General features: G+C 45.6%; 1 protein-coding gene across 2 annotated transcripts; it reads left to right on the plus strand.

Moving 5' to 3' along the window:
- Positions 1–8,936: 8,936 nt before the first annotated feature.
- Positions 8,937–19,145, plus strand: NDUFV3 (NADH:ubiquinone oxidoreductase subunit V3). 2 transcript variants are annotated; one of them, XM_079705104.1, is made up of 3 exons: positions 8,937–9,016; positions 10,238–10,358; positions 18,906–19,145. In XM_079705104.1, exons 1-3 carry the CDS (start codon positions 8,963–8,965, stop codon positions 19,067–19,069), a joined length of 339 nt encoding a protein of 112 aa, XP_079561230.1. In that variant the 5' UTR covers positions 8,937–8,962; the 3' UTR covers positions 19,070–19,145. The 2 variants fall into 2 exon arrangements, 1 of the variants encoding a protein (XP_079561230.1); XR_013810913.1 differs by lacking the exons at positions 8,937–9,016; positions 10,238–10,358 and adding an exon at positions 15,883–16,401 and having other exon boundaries at positions 18,906–19,040.
- The last annotated feature ends 3,449 nt before the right edge of the window (positions 19,146–22,594 follow it).

Here is a 22,594-nt window from a genome sequence, read left to right on the forward strand (position 1 = left end):
AGTAGGTCACCAGGCACCAGTTATGCGGAGTGATTTCTCGGGACTCTCCGCCCCCATATTCCACACTGTTCATCTAATCTCATAAATCCTCCTGGACGCCCCTTCTCTCCATCTCCGTGGCCTCCGCCACGACACAGCCCACAGGAGTCCCGCTGCTCACTGGTGTCACATCGCCCTTGTCTCCCCGCCACCCACCCCCCATGCAGTTTCCGCACTAAAGCCAGAGGGACCTTTTCAGAACACAGTTCCAATTCCCTGCTTAAAATCAACAAGTGGCTTCTCACTGTTCTCAGTACAGAAACCAAATCCTAATCTTCCACTATGAGACCAAGTGTGGTCTGCCTCCTAACGGCTCTGCAGCCTCCTTCCCTACCAGGCCCGCTTCAGTCTCAGTGCTCTAGCCGTGACTACCCTTCCTTTCACTGGAACAATGGTCCTACTAACCACAGGACCTTAGCACGTGCTATTCTTTCCGCCTGAAATGTTCTCCCCACACCCTGTCTATGTCCCTAGTTAATTCCAGTCACCCAGTTTCATCACAGTGGAGTCATCACTTAATCAGGGAAGCCTCTCCTGACTTTCCATTATTTGCATCCACAGCACCGTGATAACTTGTTTAATGTCTGTCTCCAGACTACAAGTGCCATGAAGGCAGGGACTGATGCCTACTAAATTGGCAAGTCACCGATCGATGCCCCAGCTTGCACAACAAAACCTGGCATGAAGTCAGTGCTCAATATTTGCTAAGTAAATAAATGGAACAACTAATTGGCGGTCTTAAAATATCAGCTATATATATATATATATATATATATATATATATATATATATATATATATATTTTTTTTTTTTTTTTTTTTTTTTTTTTTTTTTTTTGCGGTACGCGGGCCTCTCACTGTTGTGGCCTCTCCCGTTGCGGAACACAGGCTCCAGACGCGCAGGCTCAGCGGCCATGGCTCACGGGCCCAGCCGCTCCGCGGCATGTGGGATCTTCCTGGACCAGGGCATGAACCCGTGTCCCCTGCATCGGCAGGCGGACTCTCAACCACTGCGCCACCAGGGAAGCCCTATCAGCTATATTTGCATAAGAGGAATTGTGATAGGCATGAAGCATGGAAACTGCCTGACCCAAACCCCACCTCCAGTTTGATTCAAGGATGAATTTACACCCAGACTTAAAGCAGAATGCTTGGGAGACTTCCCTGGTGGTCCAGTGGTTAAGAATCAGCCTTCCAATGCAGGGGACTCAGGTTCGATCCCTGGTCGGGAAACTAAGATCCCACGTGCCACGGAGCAACTAAGCCTGTGCGCCACAACTACCGAGCCCACATGCCACAATGAGGAGCCCACGCGCTGCAGTGGAGGATCCAACATGCCGCAATGGAGGATCCCCCGTGCCACAACAAAGATCCCAACGAAGAACCCGCATGCTGCAGCTAAGACCCACAGCCAAAAATAAAATAAATATTAAAAAAAAAAGCAGAATGCTTGGGAAAAGCTGGGCTTCCTTTAAGGCAATGAGGTAAAAGGGGCTTTCATGGGGCTTCCCTGGTGGCGCAGTGGTTGAGAGTCTGCCTGCCGATGCAGGGGACACGGGTTCGTGCCCCAGTCCGGGAGGATCCCACATGCCGCGGAGCGGCTGGGCCCGTGAGCCATGGCCGCTGAGCCTGTGCGTCCGGAGCCTGTGCTCTGCAACGGGAGAGGCCACAACAGTGAGAGGCCCGCGTACCACAAAAAAAAAAAAAAAAAAAAAAAAAAAAGGGGCTTTCATGGAGGCAGAAGATGGAAGAGAGTCTGTATCACAGAACAGAGAACGCAGAGGGCTGGGGGCGGGGGGTTGGGGGGTTGGGGGGTTGGGGGGGTGGGGAGAAGGGGCAGGAGCTAAGCCGGAGACTCACATGAGATCATTGCAAGGGAGCGTCCAAGGAGGGATTGACGCTGGGCAGAAACCAGAGGAAGCAGGAGGCTCCACAGTGTTTCTGGAGGTGAATCGGCTATAAACATCATTTCTATTCAGCTAACCTAGCCGGTACAGTAAAAGTCCATACTCATGGTCTGGGGTATTTTTCAAGCCTGCAGGTGAATTTACAGTTTCTCTTCTGGGTGGGATAACAATATCAAGACCACAGAGATCCTAGAAAGGGGCAGCCAGTCATCAGCAGGCTTGCCGGCAAATTTAACTTTCTTTACAATCGTGGTTTACATGGTTTTAAATGTTCTGTAACACACATTCTAACAGATACAATTAACTGTAATGTGCGTATTTAAACTGACCTTGAAGCTTCACTACTTTCATGTTATAGGTTACAACCTCGAGAAATAACTACAATTCTTTTGGAGTTGCACTATTCCTCTTAAGTCTTTATTATTTGTTATTTGGAGGAAAAATAATAAAGACTTAAGAGGAATCCTGCATTGTATCAAAAGACACAGAGCAGGTATAAATGAAAACTTAAAGATCTGTACTTGACCATCAGATGTAAACAAAACTTAAGCATTTTGAACTTCTTGAGTTGATAAATCACTTGCCTCATACTTTGAATTCTTATAGTACTTGTGCCAACAAGACTTATTTTCCTCAAGATTTTTTTCATCAAATTTCGTGATAACATCTACCTTTCTAATTTTAATCAAATCAAGTTGAAGGGGCTTCCCTGGTGGCGCAGGGGTTAAGAATCCACCTGCCAATACAGGGTACACGGGTTCGAGCCCTGGTCCGGGAAGATCCCACCTGCCGCAGAGCAGCTAAGCCCGAGAGCCACAACCACTGAGCCCACACACCTAGACCCCGTGCTCCACAAAAAGAGAAGCCCCCGCAATGAGAAGCCCGCGCACCGCAACGAAGAGTAGCCCCCGCTCGTGGCAACTAGAGAAAGCCCGCGTGCGGCAGCGAAGACCCAATGCAGCCAAAAATCAATCAATCAATTAATTAATTTTTTAAAAAGTCAAGAGAATAGATCTTGAAAGTCCTCATCACAAGAAAAAAAAGTTTGCAACTATGTGTGGTGAGGAATGCTACCTAGACTTACTGTGGTCCTCATTTCACAATGTACACAAATACTGAATCATTATGCTGTACACCTGGAACTAATACAATGTTATATGTCAACTATATCTCAATAAAAAATAAAATAAAAATTGTATGGAAAAGAGAAGAAAAAAGAAAATGCTACATATATATATATATATATATGTATATATAATTCAGCCATAAAAAAAGAAGTAAATCCTGCTACTGCACCATTGCAACAACATGGATGAACCTAGAGGGCATGATTCTGTGTGAAATAAGACAGACAGAAAAAGATGAATACTGTATAGTCTTATTTATATGTGGAATAAAAAAACCAAACTCATAGAAACAGAGCAGATTGGCAGTTGGCAGGGGCAGGGGTTGCAGTGGGGAATCAGGGGGAAATGGATGAAGGCGGTCAAAGGCTACAAACCTCCAGTTATAAGATGAATAAATACTGGGCATGTAATGTACAACATGGTGACCATAGTTAGGAATATTGGATTGTATACTGGAAATTTAATAGAGCAGATCTTAAAAGTTCTCACCATACACACAAAAATTATACCTATGTGAGGTGAGGGGAGGGATAACTAACCTGACTGTGGTAATAATTTGCAATATATACACCTGACCCTTGACCAACCCCCTGTGCAGTCGAAATGCATGTACTGCTCTCTCTGCCTCAAAGGGCAGGAAGCGGACGCAATGTGTTCCGAATCAGGACTCACACCCCAGTTCTTTTGATTCCACATATTGTGATTGCTAATTGAACACAAACTTTTCCCTATGCTTAGTTAATGTAAAGATCTGTAAAAGGAAAATACAGGTACTGTATTTATTGAAAAAAAATACAGGTAGAAGTGGACCCATGCAGTTCAAACCCTGTTGTTCAAAGGTCAACTGTACATATGTCAAATCATTACATTATTCACCTTAAACTTACACAATGTTTTGTCAATTATATCTCAATAAAGCTTAAAATTTTTTTCCACTAAAAAAAAAATAAAGTCACTCAAAATCTCCCATTTGGCATGGTTTTGACATATGTTATGGGTTGAATTGTGTTTCCCCCAGATATACTGAAGATATATGGAAGCCCTAACCCCCAGGACCTCAGAATATGACCCTATTTGGAGAGAGGGTCTTTACAGAGCTAATCAAGTTATAATGAGGTCATTAGGGTGGGCTCTAATCCAATATGACCGGTGTCCTTATAATAGGGGGAAATTTAGATACACAGACATGTACAGAAGGAAGACTCAGTGAAGACACACAAGGAGTACGCCTTGTGAAGACAGAGGCAGAGACTGGACTGATGCAGCAGAAACCTAGGGACAGCAAGGACTGCTGGCCACCACAGCTAGGAAGAGGCAAGAAAAGATTCTACCCAGGATCTCAGGGGGTGTGTGGCCCTGCTGACACCTCGATTTAGGACTCCAACCTCCAGGAAAAACTGTGAGACAATACATTTCTGTTGTTTTAAGCCACCCAGTTTGTGGTCCTTTGTTACAGCAGCCCTCACAGGCTACTACGACACATATTTTCATCTTGAGGACACTGGTATTATGACAACTAAGTTCTTAGTAGCAGCGCACAGCTTCTCGCTTGGTTGGTAGCGACCTTTGTCCATCAGAAGCTTGGAAAGTCTCTGGTAACAGCCACTTGGTGAGGTGGGAGAAACATGAAAGCAGATCTTCCGAGCTGGATGCAAGTTTTATCCCAGTTGGTCCATCTAGAATGAGTTAGAGCATGGTTATGTACACAGGACCTTGCTGGATAATCCTAGTAATCATGTCAGTGTACAAGAAGACAGACTTTCTAGTAGTATCATTGGAATCTACATCTTTTCCATGAAACAGTGGGCATCTAGAACGATCATATCAGGACTTCCCTGGTGGTCCAGTGGTTAAGACTCTGTGCTTCCACTGCAGGGGGCACAGGTTGGATCCCTGATTCGGGAACTAAGATCCCACGTGATTCATGGCTCGGCCAAAAAGTGAAAAAAAGGAAAGAAAACCATCATATAACTTTGAAGCACCAAATGAAACCAAACATTTGTGGGTTTTTTTAAACTCATCAAAATGCATTATGAAATATTTCTTACAAATCAAATCCATGCACATAAGAGAACAAACACTCATGTACCCCCAATATACCTAAGAACTAACCATTACTGGACTTCTAACCTCCGGAACTGTGAAAAAATAAATTTGTTTTAAACCACCAAAAAAAAAGAACTAACCATTACAAATAGAACTGAAGCCCCAAGGCTCCCTTCCATGTAGGCCTCACTCCAGTCTCCCACATCCCCTCCAGAGGTCGCCCCTATCGGATTTGTTTGGGTGGCTTGTCCCCCTTGTTAATAAGTAGGAAACACTTTATGTATTTTGGATACCAATTCCTCACGAGTTAAATGATTTCCCGGTTTGTGGCTTGTCATTTCACTTTTTTTGTTTGTTTGTTTGTTTTTGCGGTACGCGGGCCTCTCACTGTTGTGGCCTCTCCCGTTGCGGAGCACAGGCTCCGGACACGCAGGCTCAGCGGCCATGGCTCACGGGCCCAGCCGCTCCGCGGCATGTGGGATCCTCCCGGACTGGGGCACGAACCCGTGTCCCCTGCATCGGCAGGCGGACTCTCAACCACTGCGCCACCAGGGAAGCCCTGTCATTTCACTTTTTATAATATCTTTTGCTAAAGAGAAATTTTAATTTTAGGGCTTGGCATGTCCTGGATCATGGGAGGCATGTGTATGTTTAAACCCCAGACTCAAGAGAAGAATAGGCCTTGAGATACTTATCCCCACCTGAGATAGATACATTTCCTGTGGACTTTCTTTGCAGATTTTTTGCTAGCGGGTGGCTTTGCCCAGGTTCACCCTGTCACCAAGGGGAGCTCTGCAAGGGATTCCTCTGGTGCTCTCCAGCCCACTCCCAAGTGTCCTCAGGGCCAAAGTCTTGTCTCCTCTTCTGATGTCAGTTAAACCAACGCTTTGGCTTACTGAGATCAGCAAATGCTCCCAGGGCAGTGCTGGCTTCTTGTAGTTTCTGACTTCTGTTTTAGAGCCCCTGGAGACACACACTTCCTGTGGTCCAGGACACTCCAGACTGTGAAAAACATGATCACACTAGACCAAGACAACCAGCACTAAGGAGGGTATGGCAAAACCCAAATCCACTCGGGAGGAACGCACATTCAACCTGGAACTTGGGAATTCCCACAGAGAAGAGCCCAGAAACACGAGCTTCCAGTACATCACTGCCCAGCAGTCGTGAATAGGAGCCAGCAGAGACCACGGAAAACAGAACTGGCATGAGAACGGAACTGGTTGTTTGAAATTATGCTTGTAATATTGTACCCAGCATTGCTACATGTTTTGTAACCCGAGGGTTTTTCATTACATCTCGTGGCCACATACTGCCAGAAATAGAAGTCGTTACATATGTTTTAAAACACAGTTTTAGGTACATCCACTATAACTTCAACTTTATTTTCTTATTTTTTCTTTATATAAAAGCTTTTAAATTTACTTTTCTTGTTTGCTGAGCAACCTGTTTTTTTTAATCTATTATTAAAAAGAAAATTATCTTACTAACTTAGTAAAGCATACTATGTACGGTCATTCTAAACAATAGTTTTACACTACACTGTTATTATATACACACTACTATATATAAAATAAACAACAAGGACCTACTGTATAGCACAGGGAACTATACTCAATATTTTGTAATAATCTATATGGGAAAAGACTCTGAAAAAAATTTATATACATAACTGAATCACTTTGCTGTACACCTGAAACTCACACAACATTGTAAATCAACTATACTCCAATAAAAAATTTTAAAACTACACTGTTATTGAAAGCTTTGTTTTAAAAAAATCTTAATTTAAGACATAATTAAATCATACTTATTTACATAGGATAATGCCATAATACATTTCCTTCGGGGCTTACCAAGTATGTACATATTAGCCCAGGATGCAGAGCGAGGTCATGCGTCTGGAAGGTGTGATAGCTGAGTATGTTAATTTTCCTCTTTGGCCCAAACACCTTTGAGTTCAGGACCCATCACTGGGTCCAAGTGATGCCCAAGTTATCTAGTTACCTTAAAAAGAAGTTTAATTCACCCTTGGTTGGGTGGGTGGTGGATTCCTAATAGTTTAGATAGAATTTTATGTGATTCATTAAGGAATAAAGACAAACACAAGTTTTTGAGGTTTTGCCTAAAAATGCTGGATCAGCACTTGCTAGAACTTCAGGCAGAGGTGACCGTGCCTGCAGAACGACTAAGGCAGAGAATTAACAACTGAGGAAAACCCCCCGCTGGCAGCAAAATGTACCTACACTTTTCCAGCTGACTGTGAAATAAGGTATAACCCCCTCTCCACAAATACTTGTGAAACCATGGGCCCTTTCTCTGGCCTCTGCTTGATTTTTCTATTTCCTATTTGCCTCTTGCACTTGGCCCTGTTGCTTCTGTTCCTTTTGGCCAAATGTCGTGTAGGCCTGCCTTAACCTCCCCACCTGACTGCAGCAGCTTCCAAGGAGGTCCTGCTTCCCCCAAGGCTTAGGTGCTGGTGCCAACTACAAATTGTCACTTGCTATCTGCTTCTACAAAGATGAGGTCACCCACCACTGCAGCCGCTCACCTTCAACACCCCCCTGAAAGGAGCTCAGGGTGGAGATCAGGAATGAGGCCCTCTGTGCTCTGGGAAAAACTGGCAGAACAGGCCTTCAGACAGTTAGAGATTTTCAGGAGAAGATGTTATGAGGCAAATATGTAGAAAAGCACTAAAATCCCTCACGGTGACATCTGTCCCTCCTGATTAGCATGACCTGAGGGTGGAGTTTTCCACCCTCTGATCTCAAGAGGTCATTCGTCCGCCACCTGGCACGGGCCCAGTTTTAGGGTTGGTGACCAACCAGTCTTAGCCGCTTGAACTGGATAGGAGCCCACCCCAAGTTCCTGAAAAACGATTAAAGCCTCCATTACTACAGTGACCCATAGGTCAGAGGTGTTATCTATAGGGGTGACTAAGGAGTCAAAAGTAATTAAGGTGAGCTGGGTCAGTGAAGGCAGGTTAAAAGCAGAGTTTTTAGCGAGCTGTTCCTTTAGCTGCTATTCTGTCAGACAAGCTCAGGTATTTCTGTTAGTCACCAGTTTCTGTTAATCCTATGGGGATGCTTTTCTTTTTAACCCTACGGGGCACGGTTTCACAGGGTATCTGTTCTGTCCATTTATCTGGCACTCGTATGAGTCTCCAGCCTTAGCCAAGGTGGAGGGCCTCTCCAGGGTGGAGGTGAGGTGTGGGTATGCTCCTCTTGGTTGGAATGCTTCCCGGCACCGGGCATAGGCAGGAGTGGGGAGTGAAGGCGCGATCAATGGGGGAGAAGGAAGCCAGTAACTAACTACACCTACTCCACGTCTATGCCTAACTTGGGGGAGTCTGCACCGCAAGTTATAAACACTCAAGTAAACTAAAGCTTGCACTTTTGATCTGCTTGGCTCCGGGACTAGTGCGGTCACAGGCCAAAAGAGCGTCCACGGTCCCACCTGAGGCTGCCCTGCAGGGTGGCCACAGGTAACCACTCCGGTCGGAGGACAGGAAATGGCACCCACAATGACCACTTCGGTGACGCAGCGCCCAGGCCGCCGCGCCGTCCGGGTCCGCGGGCCCCAACCTCCAGTGATTGGTGGCTCTTCCCGGAGGCGTGGCCTCGAGGCGCAGCACGGGGAACCTGGAGGCCACCAGGATGCGCGCGCAGGACCTCGGCGGTGGTGCGCGCGCAGCAGCCGGAGCCCCGCCCCGCCCATTCCCTGTCTGTGATTGGCGCCTTCATCCTAGGGGGCGTGCCCTCAGGTGGCAGAGGGCGCGCTGCGGCCGCGTCTGTTAGGTGTGACCTTTTCCCGCCCGGCCTGTTCCCCGGTCCGCGCCCCCGTCATGGCCATGGCTGCCTCTCTTCTGCTGCGGCAAGGACTAGCCGGGGGGCTGAAGGTAAAGGGGGGCCGGGCCGGCGCCCAGGAGCCCGCGGAGGGCGGGGTGAGGGCCGCGGCCCTGACGGTCACCTCCAGCCGTCCGGGGACGCCGCTGACCCCACTTCCCGGGCCGAGGAGAGGACGCCGGGTCGGGGGCCGGGCCTGGGGAGCGGCGAGGGTCCCGGCGACCCCGGCCACCGCTCCCTCTGGTCCTGGATCACCGGGAACCTCCGGTGTGCGGTCCGGGCCTCCGACAGGCGTGGGGGCCGCTGGTGCCTCGCGCCGAGCCCTGTCCGAACCCTTGAGGACAGTGTCTCTACTGCTTATTTAACCCGCGAGGAAGTGAGGGCACTTTCAGGCACCTGGTTGACCCGGTAACTTACGAGGCAGCCATGTGAAGCCAGCTTACGTTACCTCATCTGTGAAAAAAAAGGAAGAAAGAAGGGCTTTTTTTCTCCATACAGGAAAAGCGAAGTCCTCTTCACTATCTTTAAAATGAAAAGGGGCTCTTATTACAAAAGCAAGAACTATTCGAGGCAAAATAAAGTACAGATGGTTGGAGGGGAGATCTGTTGTCAGAGAGGCCACTATTTACCTCTGCATATCTAGTCCCAGTTCATTTTTTTTTAGCTTTCATGTATACATATACACACGTGCTGACGTCATAACCATAAGAAGCAAATGTTTCACTCTCATATGTGGACTGTAGGCACCTCTGTAATGTGTCCAGCATCTGGAACAGTGCCCAGCACATAGCAGGCCTTAGTAAGTGTATGCTGAGTGAATTAACGCTCTATAAAATGCTTTCCACTTATGATATATGGTAGGCAGTTTTGAAGCAACTATTATTCATCTACATTATTTTTCATGGCTAGATAGTGCTTCTACTTTATATTCTAAGTACAGGAAAACATTTTATGAAAAGAATCAGTATTTTGTAGGTTGATAGGTAATTGGAGAGTACAAAACAGTACGCTCAGGAGAAAGTCTGGTTGGAGAAATACCCAAATGTTAATAGTGACTGTCCTTGAACTCAGGTGTTTTTTTCTTGCAGCTTTTTTTGTGTTTTTCCAAATTTCCATAATACACATAGATTAAGAGAATTGTAATAACTGTTAGAAATATGCCATATGTATGCAAAGCATTTATATGTCATAATAATACATAGTATTTATGTCGTAATAGCTGTTAAAAAGGGTATTACTCTAAAATATTCGTATTTGTGCCATTCTTTTGTCAGACTGTGCTCCTAGAAGCAGGAGTGTTTCGAGGACTTGCTTCTACAGTTTCTCTCTCTGCACAATTGGGAAAGAATGAAAAGGGATTGCCACCGACTCCCAAGAAGCAAAGTCCACCAAAAAGTAAGATTTTAGTGGTCGTCATAAGGGAGACAATACAGAGTAAATCAGTCAGCTTCCCAAGCAGGAAGAGGAGTTTACTAGCTACATAATTGGGCTCTTCGTTTCTAGTAGTGTCCAGGTTATAATCAGACATAGGATCTGTAACAGGCTTTAGACCAAACACATCAGTAACATAACAGTTAACTCTGTTAAGGCTGAACTCAGCGATTAGCCCTGAACTGTTCTCTCTGTATTTTCTAAATGCCAGACTCCACGGATAGCAACGGAATGCAGAGTATGCTGGCTCTGTGGCATCTACGTGGCCCTAATACCAATCCCATACTCCCGTGAAGTAGCTGTGAACCCCACCTTTTTTTTCTTCCCTGATTGTGACTTTTCATTGTCTCTGGGACTTATCCGTAGTCTCCCAGGCTTTGCTTGGTCATAGCCCAGGATTGCAGGCATCCTTTTACGACTATGGAGAGAGAGTTAGGAGCAGGCACCGTTTTCCATTATGACTCACTTTGGTGAAGCATGATTCTTATCTGCTTCCAGCTCTTTCCACAGTCATTTTGACTTTTATCACCAGTTTTGACTTTTTCCCCTGAATCCAATGTAGTATATCCTCATAGGAGGAAAGCAGGAAATGCAGCAGTATAAACCTGATTATAATCCAGGTCCATTGCGTTTAGTTTTAACTGATGAAACCCTAGTTAACTCTTAATATATACATATGATATATATAGTCTATTTATAAATCTTTGACTGTATGGGGTTTAGAATGATAACTTGAGTTTGTCTTATTTTCATCAAAATATCATTTCTTCAGTTTGAATGCTTGAAAAGTGTGTGGACACTTCTGTTTAGCCCCCCTTCATCTGCCCACGGAGACATGGGCAGCCTATAAAACGTCCGCGCACTGTTGAGAGAGCCAGCCACCCGCTGCCTTTCACATGCCATCCATCCACGCTGAGGAGGTGGACCCTGCCTGTGGTGTCTCCGCGCCCCCGTCCGACTTCAACAGGAACGTTGTTTTCTGTCCTGTACCTGCTGTGTTTTTAAAGCCAGTATTCTGTTTTCTTTTTAATCTGTACGTTTTTAAACAGGTTTCTTAAACATAAGGACTCTCCTTTTTCCCAAAGATCCCCCTTTTTACAAACGTGCATCTGTATATGAATGGAAATGGAATACTTCATCCTGTGGCGGTTTGGGGTGCAGTTACGAGAAGGGAACACTGAGCTGGGAGTTGGCCTTGGGCTCATGTAACTTCTGCCTCTGGGCGTGGCAGGCCCTGCCGCCCACGGGGTTCCTCTGTGTTGAGTGGATCAGCGCGCCAGTCTTGGCCTGGTCGATGTGAGACTGATGACCCGTGTGTCATGTGTGTGTGCTGTCAGGTGGGAGGACAGTTTTTAGAGCTACACCGTCTTTAATGCACATTATGTTTGTATCTCAGAATTTAAAAAATAATTACAATCCCTCCATGAAGAAAAAGAAATGATGCTTCTAAGTCAATGTGTGCAGGCCTCAGTATTTCTCCCGAAGTGTCAGTGATTGGTGAGTGTGAGATACAGAAATGGCTTTGGCCCGCCAGTGGCGCATTGCCACTGTGGGTGGTTTTGGAAGCTCTAGGGAAAGTTTCCTGCATGCAGACGGGGCCCTGAGCGCTCACCCTTGGGTTCACATCTAGTCCGGGGATCTGCATCTGGGCTGAACACGCTCTCCATTGTTCCACCTGGGGCGCCAGCTCATCGTAGCCCACACTTCCCTCCTGAGGGGAGCCGCCAGCACGGTGAGCACACACATCAGAATCCGGGTCTCCAGGTGGGTGCCTCCCCTGCACAGCTGCCTGGCTTGCCAGCTTTGATGTTCTGGTGAATTCCATCACTAGGCTGAATTTTGCAATAATCAGTAATAAACCATTGACTGGATAAGTCCTATGCCGCTTTTTAAAGACTCTGTCAAGAAGCCAAAGTTAATTATCTACTTCAAGTCCCTATTCCAGTTTGAGAAATGAGGACTCTCCGGAAATAGGGGTTTGATGTGTTTAATTCTAACCAGCGTTGCTAGGCACTGTTTCAAGCACTCCGTATCTCCCCTCCACACCCTGTGAGAAGGTACCATTAGTATCCCTGGGTTATAGATGAGAAAGTGGACGGGGGACTCCTGAGCTGCCCAAGGTCACACAGATGTCGGTAGTGGAGCCCAGGCAGTAAGGCCCCACAGCCCATATTTATAAGCAATGTGCTGTCTTGCCTCTGAAAAAAGTCAGTTCTCGCATGTTCATTAAAACCAAAACCAAAAAAAACTCTTTTTAATAGTACCAAATGTGAAAAGAGGTTTTAGTTACCATATAGAATTTGAATAACTGTATTCTTTCACATCTTGTTGAAATGCACCTTTGTTTCTGAATGTGCTTTGTTTCTGAAATTAGTTTTGTGACCTACTGACAAGATGTGGCGGTACTGCAAGGCTGCTGATCTGTTTCAAACACCGAAGTCATTTTTACTTTCAGTAGGGGACTACTAAAAAGTTGAAGATCATGCCCTCCCTTGCTTTTCAATGAGCAGGAAAGAAATTCAGGAAATTCAAATTGAGGGGAGATAGAGAAGCAATAAGAGAACTCGTGTCTCTGCGCTGTCACTAGTGTTTGTAGACCTTTATTTACGTGGGTTGTGATGGTCTCTGAGGGTTCGAAACCGTCCCCGAAAGCCCCCCTCTTGTGCTGGGAAGGGTGTCTCCGTGGCTAGTCTTATTTAAGTAGCTTTGTGTTTTCGTATATTTATCTTTCAAGGAAAGTCACACTGAAACTAAAACTAAAACTAAAGCATCCCGCCTTTAGAAACGCAAGAGGTTTCATGAAAACAAACAGGTAAAGTCATACTTATATTCAGAGTGAGAGCCATTGTTCCTGTACCCGATGGTTGTGTCTCCAGGTGACATCCTGCACTGTGAATGCAGGCGTGGTGTCCACACTGGCACTTTGGCCCAGAGGTCACTGGTGGCAGCTACAGATCATCGTGGCAGACTTCCTGCTGAGTCACAGAGGACGCTGGGCCTGTGCTGCAGCAGGTCAGAGGTTGGCTCTTAATAAAAAGCAGATATGCTACTGTGGTTTATTCTATTAGCTTTTCCATGGAATTGTCCCAATAACTAAGCCTGAATCAAAGATATTTTAAAACACTAATGTTCTTATTAACATTATATGTTAATGTTAATAAGAATATTAATTAATGTTCTTATAACATTAAATAAGTTTCCTTTTTCAAACAAAATAAACTATATCATTTGAAATTTTCTTTCTGTTTTCAATAGGTGATAAACTCTAACGTTTTAATAACTTATTTACATTTTTTTAAATCTCCACAATAAATTTTAGAAGATTGAGGCATAATGATTAGATAGCAGCCTATTTAAAGTAAGCCATATTTTAAGTTAATTTTTCACACTTGAAAAATTCATGCTCAGCATAAAAGTGGATTAATGATGCAGGTGAGCAGGCTAGCAGGGTTTGGAGACCAGCCTGTGTTACCCATTGCTTATAGGAATTTTTGGGCTGTATCAGGTATGGTTTAGAAAGACAGAGAGAGAGAGAGAGTTCAAGTGCACGCACATGCCTTTGCCATGGTTTTATGTTTAACGCGATCCTGGCGCTCTGTTCTGCTCCTGCAGTCAGAATGCAGATTCTGGGGTGGCACACAGCCACAGAATCAGACAGGGCGTGGCAGAGGGGTTGGGGGGGTGGAGGTGACGTGGTGATGGTTTTTTAAACAGTGACCCACTGCTCCAGCTGTTCAGTCATATCCTCTTACACTGCCCATTAACCTCTCTCTGGCCCATTTCCGATTATTTCTGGTTATTCCTCAGTTTTCTTTGACCATTTTCTGTCATTCTGTTTTGTATATATAGAGAGAGAGTTCCTGAGCTCAGAAAACAATTAGAAACTTTTTTGGATACCAGTAAGATGGTAAAGTTAGAAATACATTTTTTTTCTGCTTTAAAGAAGTAGTATACTTTTTAGTATAAAGTAGACTCTGAGACTTGAAAGTAAGGAATGCACTTAGAGATTTGAAAAGTAATTTTAATTTATAAAAACTTGTCCTGTATTTTTCTTCTAATCTGTATGGTTAAAAAAGATTTAGCACTTGAGAAAATTGAATGAAATGAGCTCATGAATGTACTGTGGTGGGCTTTCATTTGCTTTTGTAACTGACTGTACAAAGTCTAAGACTTTTATATCAGCACCTTTTTGTAACAGCTTAAAACTCATTGTTTCCAATGATATATATGATACTAAATTATTTTAGACTTTTCTGGTCTTGTAATACTTTTCCTTGGCAGAAGAAATCCCCAAATGATGTGATTTTGCAGGACTTTTCTTCCTCTCAGGGCACCTGCATTTGAATCACCTTATCCCCTCCGTCTGATCTCCCACTCTTAAACTCATGCATATGCTCACCCCAGACCCAAACCAGGCTACTGTCTCTACTTCTGCTTTGCTGTTTTGTTCAGAAAGTTCAAGTTCATACAATACGGGTAATTTTTAAAAATATTTGAGGTGCACCCATTTTTTTAGGGATTTAAGAAATGATACATTTCTAAAACTTCATCATCTGAAAATATATTATAGTTTATCTTAAATGTAGATGAAATAGTAGCTTAAAAAATAATTACCATCCAGAAGCTCTCGCTGTGAAAAATGGAGACAAGATTGTTACTTCTATTGGTAAAAATCCCATCTTAAAAAGTTTCAGCTACCAAGAAAAACATCTATGTTTTTTTACTGTTCTCTGACTTGTGTGGCTTGCCTTTCACTTAAGAGTGGGTTTCGACGGAACAGTTCCTAAGATGATTATGTTGAAGATAGTGTCAATAACAAGGTGATATGTAATGAAATGTCTGTGGCCTTGGTGAATGTTCACTGTTTTACTAAATATTAAAAATAATCTTCCTCTTTATTGCCATTTCCTAGATGTAGTGGAACCAAAGGAGAGGGGCCAGCAGCTAGCCACCCCAACAGCAGATGAATTGTCTAAAAACGTACCTTCACCCACTTCTTCCCCACCAGTTGTGAACCAAGGCAGGGTGCTAGCTGGCCCTAACCCCGATGCCAGCATGCCGCCCACAGACCAAGGGGTTCTGAAGTTTTTGCCAAGAAAGACTTTGGTAGAGTTTCCTCAGAAAGTTGCACCTCCATTCAGTAAACAGGGTTCTGATTCAGAAGGAGCCCAGCAGAGCAGGACAGGGACAGACGATTCATCCTCGTCTTCATCTTCATCCAGCTCCTCTGATTCGGAGTCTGACGACGAGGGTGACAGCTCAGAAGCGGGTCCTCAGGCAACAAGCAAACGCAGAGGAGGGTTTCCCGTAGCAGAGGCCTCCCATTCCTCTGCAGATGGGGCCCCCCCAATTGAACTATCTGCACAAGAGAAGAGTGTATCACAGCAGCCGCATCCGGACCTCATCTCTGCACAGAGGCCCCACCAGGCAAAGAAGAAAGGGGCCTCCAGTCAACCATCAGAGGACAGAAAAGACCCCAAACCAAAAACCACAGCACCCAAGTCACACGCAGGTGAAAAGTTTATGGAACAAGATGTAAAGGAAAAACAATGGCAGAAAGTATCTACATCAAATGAAATAGATAAAGAAAGCCAGAAGCCACTAGTAGTTAAAAAAACCGTATCCAACCGTACGAAATCAGGATTATCCACGCGACCGAATGGCAGCCCAGCGCCCACTCAGTCTGCAGAAACCAGAGTAGGAAGACGGCTGCCAGCGACTCCTGAGACCAAAGAAAGGCTTTTGGAGAAACAAGTACCAGAGCCTGATGGGGAGGCGGCTCTTTCCCTGTTCAAAAAAGAAAATCTGGGAAAGCAAGTAGCAGAAGGAATCTTGAAGGCTAAGGAAGAGATTTCGGAAGATCAGTTACCAGTGAAAACTTTGAAGCCAGTCCCTGTTCACAACGAAGATGTTTTTGATGAAAAGACAGCAGTTCTAAAGCTTGAGGAAAAGCGCGGAATCATCGAAGACTCAGCAACTCAGATGGAAGGCCAGGACGGCACACAGGGTACACCTTGACTTGTGGCTGAGAGCTCTTCTTGTCCTGGGGTGGTGGGTGAGACTGAAGAGCTGTGTGATCTGAAGAAGCCTTATGCTTGATCACGTTCTGTAATAGGAATATGGCCTATAGCACTGTCTCAGATAAGCTGAGGGTTATATGTTAATTATGGATAAAAATTCCTGAAACATTTAAAGTTTGTATCACAGTGGAAGAGTATGCCCTTGGCACTCTTGGACTGTCCCTTAACCAGTATACCTTGTGCAAATAGGCAATTTAACATCATCACCCTTAACTTTGGAGGGTGTTTAAGTGTTCATTTCTTGAACCTGCAGAGCATGTCACTGAGTGGAGGGGGGCTGTCCTATTAAACTCGCGTAGGTGAGGGGCGATAGTTACACTTGTAGTGATGGTCTTCAGGTGAGCCAGACAGGCTGTTGCTTTCAGCATCTTTATGCCTAAGGGAAAACTGCATTTTAGGGAGTAAAGCCATGACATGAAGGCAGCCATGAAATGCACGAGTCTAATTTACACGAGACAGTTCCTGCTCCTAAAAAGCGCAACGGGCTGCTTTGTTTCTCTATTTTGAATTTTTATGAAGGGCTTTTTTGCTACCCTAAGTTTTTATTTTTTTTTATTTTATTTATTTATTTTTTATTTTTTTTCGGTACGCGGGCCTCTCACTGTTGTGGCCTCTCCCGTTGCGGAGCACAGGCTCCGGACGCGCAGGCTCAGCGGCCATGGCTCACGGGCCCAGCCGCTCCGCGGCATGTGGGATCTTCCCGGACCGGGGCACGAACCCGTGTCCCCTGCATCGGCAGGCGGACTCTCAACCACCGCGCCACCGGGGAAGCCCTACCCTAAGTTTTTAAAGGGAAACTTTATTCCTATTATTTTACCATTTTCTTGCGCTTTGAACGTCATAAAATGCAGTGTGCTTTCGGTGGATCGTGGCAAAACTGAAGCAGTTGTGGCTCTTAAACGCTCATCCCTGACAAACCCCGCTCCTTCCTGTTTGCTCTCTTCTCTTTAAAGCCTCCCCCTTGCCTTAGTTACATTACCTGTAATCGTACTTACTGGTCGCACTATGTTGGCAGGATTTATGTGCTTTCTTCCCTCTCCATCTTCTCCCTCTTTCATAAATATGCGAAGTGCCAGTGCCTGCCAGACTTCTCCAGACGTCAAGAGCCACTTTCCTGATGCTGCTCTGTTGGTCATTCTGCTGTAAATTTGTAAAACCTTCAGGATGATAACATAGAGAATTGGGGGTTTTCAGACTGCAGTCTTTTTGAAAACAATTTGACCCTACTTTTTCATGGTTGTGTTATTTTTCCAGTATCCTCTTTGCCCTTCAGAAGCTAAAGACACTGCCCAGGAGTGCAGCTCACTTGCAGGGGCAGCGTCTACAGGGGGGCCGACTTCGTAGCTCTCTCAGCCCAGCTGCCTGGCTCCTCGCCCGCGGGGGGGATTGGTGTTGGACAAGAGTTCTCCAAACCCTCGTTCCCTGCAGTCAGCACCTTCCCCACCTGGGCTGTAAGAGTGCCTCTGCTTGGGATGTCCCTGCACCGCATCGAAGATACTCTGCTTGTTGAGATTGAAAAGATGTCCCTTCTTTAAATAAGACATCATTTAATACAACCAAAAAAATGAAAACCAGAACTTTTGGTATGAATCCAAATAGTGGAAAACTGTAGTTATTTTTTGTGCCGCATGAGTAGGAGTGGCGAGAGTCCCGACGGCAGTGGTTTAGGGTCAGTAAGAGCTTAACCAGCCTGAGCCGTCACCCCACGCCAGCTTCGCTGTGCCTCCATCGTGTCGCGTGTCACGCCGCAGGAGAGCCGGGTGTCTTTTGCTTCATCCATGCTCTGAGTTTTAAGATCACCAATTGTGTAGGTGTGTGGATTTTCATTCTTTTTTCCACTTAGAGAAGTAAGGCTAAGTATTTCTTAGTCTGTGAATCTAAAGTATACCAACAACTTCTTCAAAAAAAGTTAAACAGCAGAAACTACACGTCTCATTTCCAGTTTCCCTTAACTGTGTCATTATTAAAACCACTGGGCTTTATCTAATTTTCTTGCGTTTAGAGACTTAAAAGGCTCACTTAGTTTCTGCTTTTAAATTTCTCTTCTGTGCATGGTTTATTTCTATTAGAGACAGATTTTTAATAGATCTGCTTTTTTTCTGCATCTTTAAATGACCTGAAAGTCCCTCCATAACTGTTCTCAGCATTTTCAAGTCTAGAGGTATACAAAGTTAAGATGTTAAGACACGTTGTAAAAACTATTCCATTTCTTACATTATTGAGGCTATATGTTCTAGTATAAATTTTCAGCTAATTTTGCTTTTGAAGACACTGTTGCTTTATGGGCTTTTCTAAGTAGACAGCACATTCAGGAAGGGTTCATGTAGAATGCTTGGTATGTGAGTGTGTGTGTGTGTGACGGTGTGTGCTGACTCACTCAGAAGCTCCCTCCCTGTCGGAGGTCCTCACCAGCACTGTGTTTCCCCCGCAGGGTCCCCGCCGGCCGCCACCCCTGCTGAGCCATTTGACAACACCACCTACAAGAATCTCCAGCATCATGACTACAGCACGTATACCTTCTTGGACCTAAACCTGGAGCTCTTGAAGTTCAGGATGCCTCAGCCCTCTTCAGGACGAGAGTCACCTCGCCACTGAGAGCTCAGTTTAAAGATTAACCTTTCGGTGTCCTTCTGCATTCTTGCGTGCGAAAATAAAATCCGCTCAGTGGTCATGAGGCCTGGTGTGTAGGATTGCTTTCCCTTCCACACCTTTCATAGTGAGTTGTGAATTGGCAGCAGTCCTGCTGATGATTTATTCACCATGTGTTTAAATGCATCTATGTGCAGGGAATTTTTCTTTTCTTTTTAATTAAAACAATTTTTTAAAAAATAATTTATTTATTTCTGGCCGTGTTGGGTCTTCGTTGCTGCATGCGGGCTTTCTCTAGTTGCGGCGAGCAGGGGCTACTCTTTGTTGTGGTGCGCAGGCTTCTCACTGCAGTAGCTTCTCTTGTTGTGGAGCACGGGCTCTAGGCGCACAGGCTTCAGTAGTTTTGGCTCGTGGGCTCTAGAGCTCAGGCCCAGTAGTTGTGGTGCATGGGCTTAGTTACTCCGTGGCATGTGGGAATCTTCCTGGACCAGGTTTTGAACCTATGTCCCCTGCATTGGCAGGCAGATTCTTAACCGCTCTGCCACCAGAGAAGTCCGGGAATTTTTCCTTAATTATAAAGTATGGGTCACTGGACAAATCCGCACAATTAGAGAATTGTAGGTGTTTTCCTTCAGTGTGATTCTGCTATGCTGGGCCCCTGGTCAGTTTAGCGTTTTCTGGTTCACCAGCAAGGTGTTGATAAGGGCAGCAGAGCCTTCTGATTTGGTAGACCTAGTTCTTGATGAATTGGAAACAGGAGTTTTACACATTTTAACTAACTGCTGCATTGCAAAGAAATTATTAAATTATGGCATTTTATTATCAAAAGGATCGGAATTCTTTTGCTCACTTGAATTAGGCATGGGATGTAAACTCGGGGAAGTTTCGAGCGCTGGCGTTACACACAGGTGAAGGTTGTATAGTGTCCAGCAGCAGCTGGGGTCCCAGGTGGCCCGGCAGACTGAGCTTATTTAGCCACAGAAGGTTTCTGGGTTGGCCGAATAACTCTGTCATTTGCGGGAACATTACCCACACTTGGGGACGTGCGCTGTGCGAGCAGGCTCCCGTGTGTCACTCGGTGCCTGCACCAGGCCCCTGTGAGGCCGGAATAAACAGTCCGCTCTGACAAGTAACAAATCCAGATGAGGTGTTGCTGGGGTGAGAGACTGCACCCATCTGCTGGAGACTCGCGTCCCCCCCGCAGCAGAATGTCCGTCTGCACACCAGGGACGTTTCCTGGTTTGCCTGTTCTCACACTTCCCTGATGTTTGTGTGCCCATACTCGTGGGCCTTATTTCAATTCTGGTTCTTGGCCTCTAGTCAGTTTATAGCAAACAGTACAGTGTATTATAACTTCTGACTCACATTTCTGTAATCCTGCATTTCTTAAAATGAGTCCAAGTAAGGATACCAGGACCGAAAACATGGTGTTGAAAACTAATATTGTGATCAGATGTCTCAGATTTTGTTACCACCCCAGAGGCTTAGCAACTCTGCAAGATTCTTCTAATCACATTTTTTATTATAATAACACTAAAACCCCATTACCAAAAGAAAGAAAACGGAAAATACTAAGATTACCTAAAATCCCCTCTGCTAACCCAACCGTTGTTAACACTGAACAGGTTTTCCTGGTGGTGGTGGTAGTTTTGTTTAGATACGACCATATAATGTAGGTACAGTTTTCTATCCTCCTGGGGTTGTTTTTCATTTGATAGCTTGCTTCTCACACTGGCCCACAGAACCCCTGTGCTCTGTGGTGGTGTGGGGGGGCCGTGGACTCTGATGCCACGGAGTGTGTCTCCCTGGGCTGTTAACGCCACGGAGAGTTGAAGTTCTTTTTACATAAAAACCAGTCCAAATATATTTTAAGTTGCATGAAGATTTCCCTTGGAACCAGTGCTGTTGGGCTCATCTTTCAGTCTCTCTGGGAGTTTGATTCCCTCTGCCCCGCCCCCTGAAAAGGCTTCCTGCGGCCACGGCAAACAGCACCGGGCATGGCTCTGCCTTCAGACCCCCTGATCCTCCATCTGGGGGCAACACCGTGGTTACCCACCAAGTGCAGCTTTTTGGATTTGTGTAATTTCCCATGTTCTCCTTTAAAGAGTGCTACCAGAAACATCTTTGTGAATGTAACTCATTTTGTATTTTGTACTGTTTCTTGAAGATGAATTTCCAGAAGCTGAGCTGATGAATCATAAGTGATTCATGAACACACGTATCGCTCTCATTTCTGTGAGATTTTTAAACTGGCTTAATATGTTTTTGAGTTCAATAAGGTAAAGATTCTACCTCCTTTTATATTTTTCCCATCACGTCACCTGAACTCTGACATCTTCCTAGATGTTGGTTCTCTTACACCTGTTACAGCACATACCCTGGGACTGCAGGAGGCTGTACAGAGACCCTAAGTCCAGGCAGGCCCTGCTTATTGTGGACCCTGGTTCTAATGCTTACTGGCCGCTGCTTAACCTGAAACTCAACGGGTTATTGTGTGGCTTTTCGGATGCTGCTTCCAAGCCCGAGGTTTGTATTTTGATAGTTTGTACGTCCTATTTGTCTCCCAACCCAAGAAAGTGCTCGGTGGCTTCCTCGCTTACCCCCAGCACTGTGTGTCCATGGCCCCGTACCTTGCGTGTAGGATGCAGGCAAAGGTTTGTAAGATGAATTCGCCAACAGCACGATGTGCCCCACCCTGCAGGGAGGCTGCATGAGATAGAAAGGAGGCACACCGATTCAGTCTGTTAAAGCAGGGGGTGGCACGCTTTTCCAGAAATGGGCCGGATGGTAAATACTTTTGGCTTTGACACAGTCAGTGCAGCTCAGTCATTCTTTTTTTTCAACCCTTTAAAGATGTTAAAAACCATTCTTGCTGTGGGCCTTACAGAAAGAGGCAGAGAGCAGGGTTTGACTGAGGGCCGCAGTTTTAAGTGTTGATACCCCAGTGTTATGCGGTGGCCACAGATCATTTGATTCCGTGAAAGGCCAGCTAAGTGGTGTGCTCCAGGTGCTCAGCGCCCCAGCTCTACTGCCCTCTCCCCTGCCCTCCTTCCCTCCGCCCTCCTCTGGCCTTTATTCTAGAAGGGGTCTGAAACAAAGACTAAGATGTAAAATATTAACCACCAAAGTGATGCTCCTTTTGGAGTAGTTTTCACTCTTGCAGGCCTGGAATCAACATCAGTCTAAATGTCTGCTCCACGCTGGGCTCGGGTCTGGGCCTTGGGTTCACAGATGGTAAAGGCCGCTGGCCTCTCCCGAGTTCACAGCCTGAGAAAGAAAGGAGGCATGTGAGCCATATTGCAGGCCACGTGCCGAGTCTCACGACATGAGTCAGCTGTCTGGAGAAGAGGTGAGGGTGGGCGTGCATCAGAGGAGGCTCTGTGGGGCGTGATGTCTCACCTGAACGCTGGAAGGGGGCCAGGGACTCACCGGTGCAGGTGTAGCTGGTGGAGGGAGCCCTGAAGGTCGGTCTCCGAGGCACGGGGGATGGGGGGTGTGATGCACGGGCCTGGATGCTGGAAGAGCGTTGTG

Source organism: Hyperoodon ampullatus (genome assembly GCF_949752795.1).
Source record: "Hyperoodon ampullatus genome assembly, chromosome: 5".
NCBI classification, from domain to species: Eukaryota; Metazoa; Chordata; class Mammalia; order Artiodactyla; family Ziphiidae; genus Hyperoodon; species Hyperoodon ampullatus.

Coding starts and splice junctions, on each gene's coding strand:
- NDUFV3 (XM_079705104.1), top strand. CDS start 8,963: ATGGCCATGGCTGCCTCTCTTCTGCTGCGGCAAGGACTAGCCGGGGGG. Junction 9,017..10,237: donor GACTAGCCGGGGGGCTGAAG/GTAAAGGGGGGC, acceptor TTCTTTTGTCAG/ACTGTGCTCCTAGAAGCAGG. Junction 10,359..18,905: donor GAAGCAAAGTCCACCAAAAA/GTAAGATTTTAG, acceptor TTTCCCCCGCAG/GGTCCCCGCCGGCCGCCACC.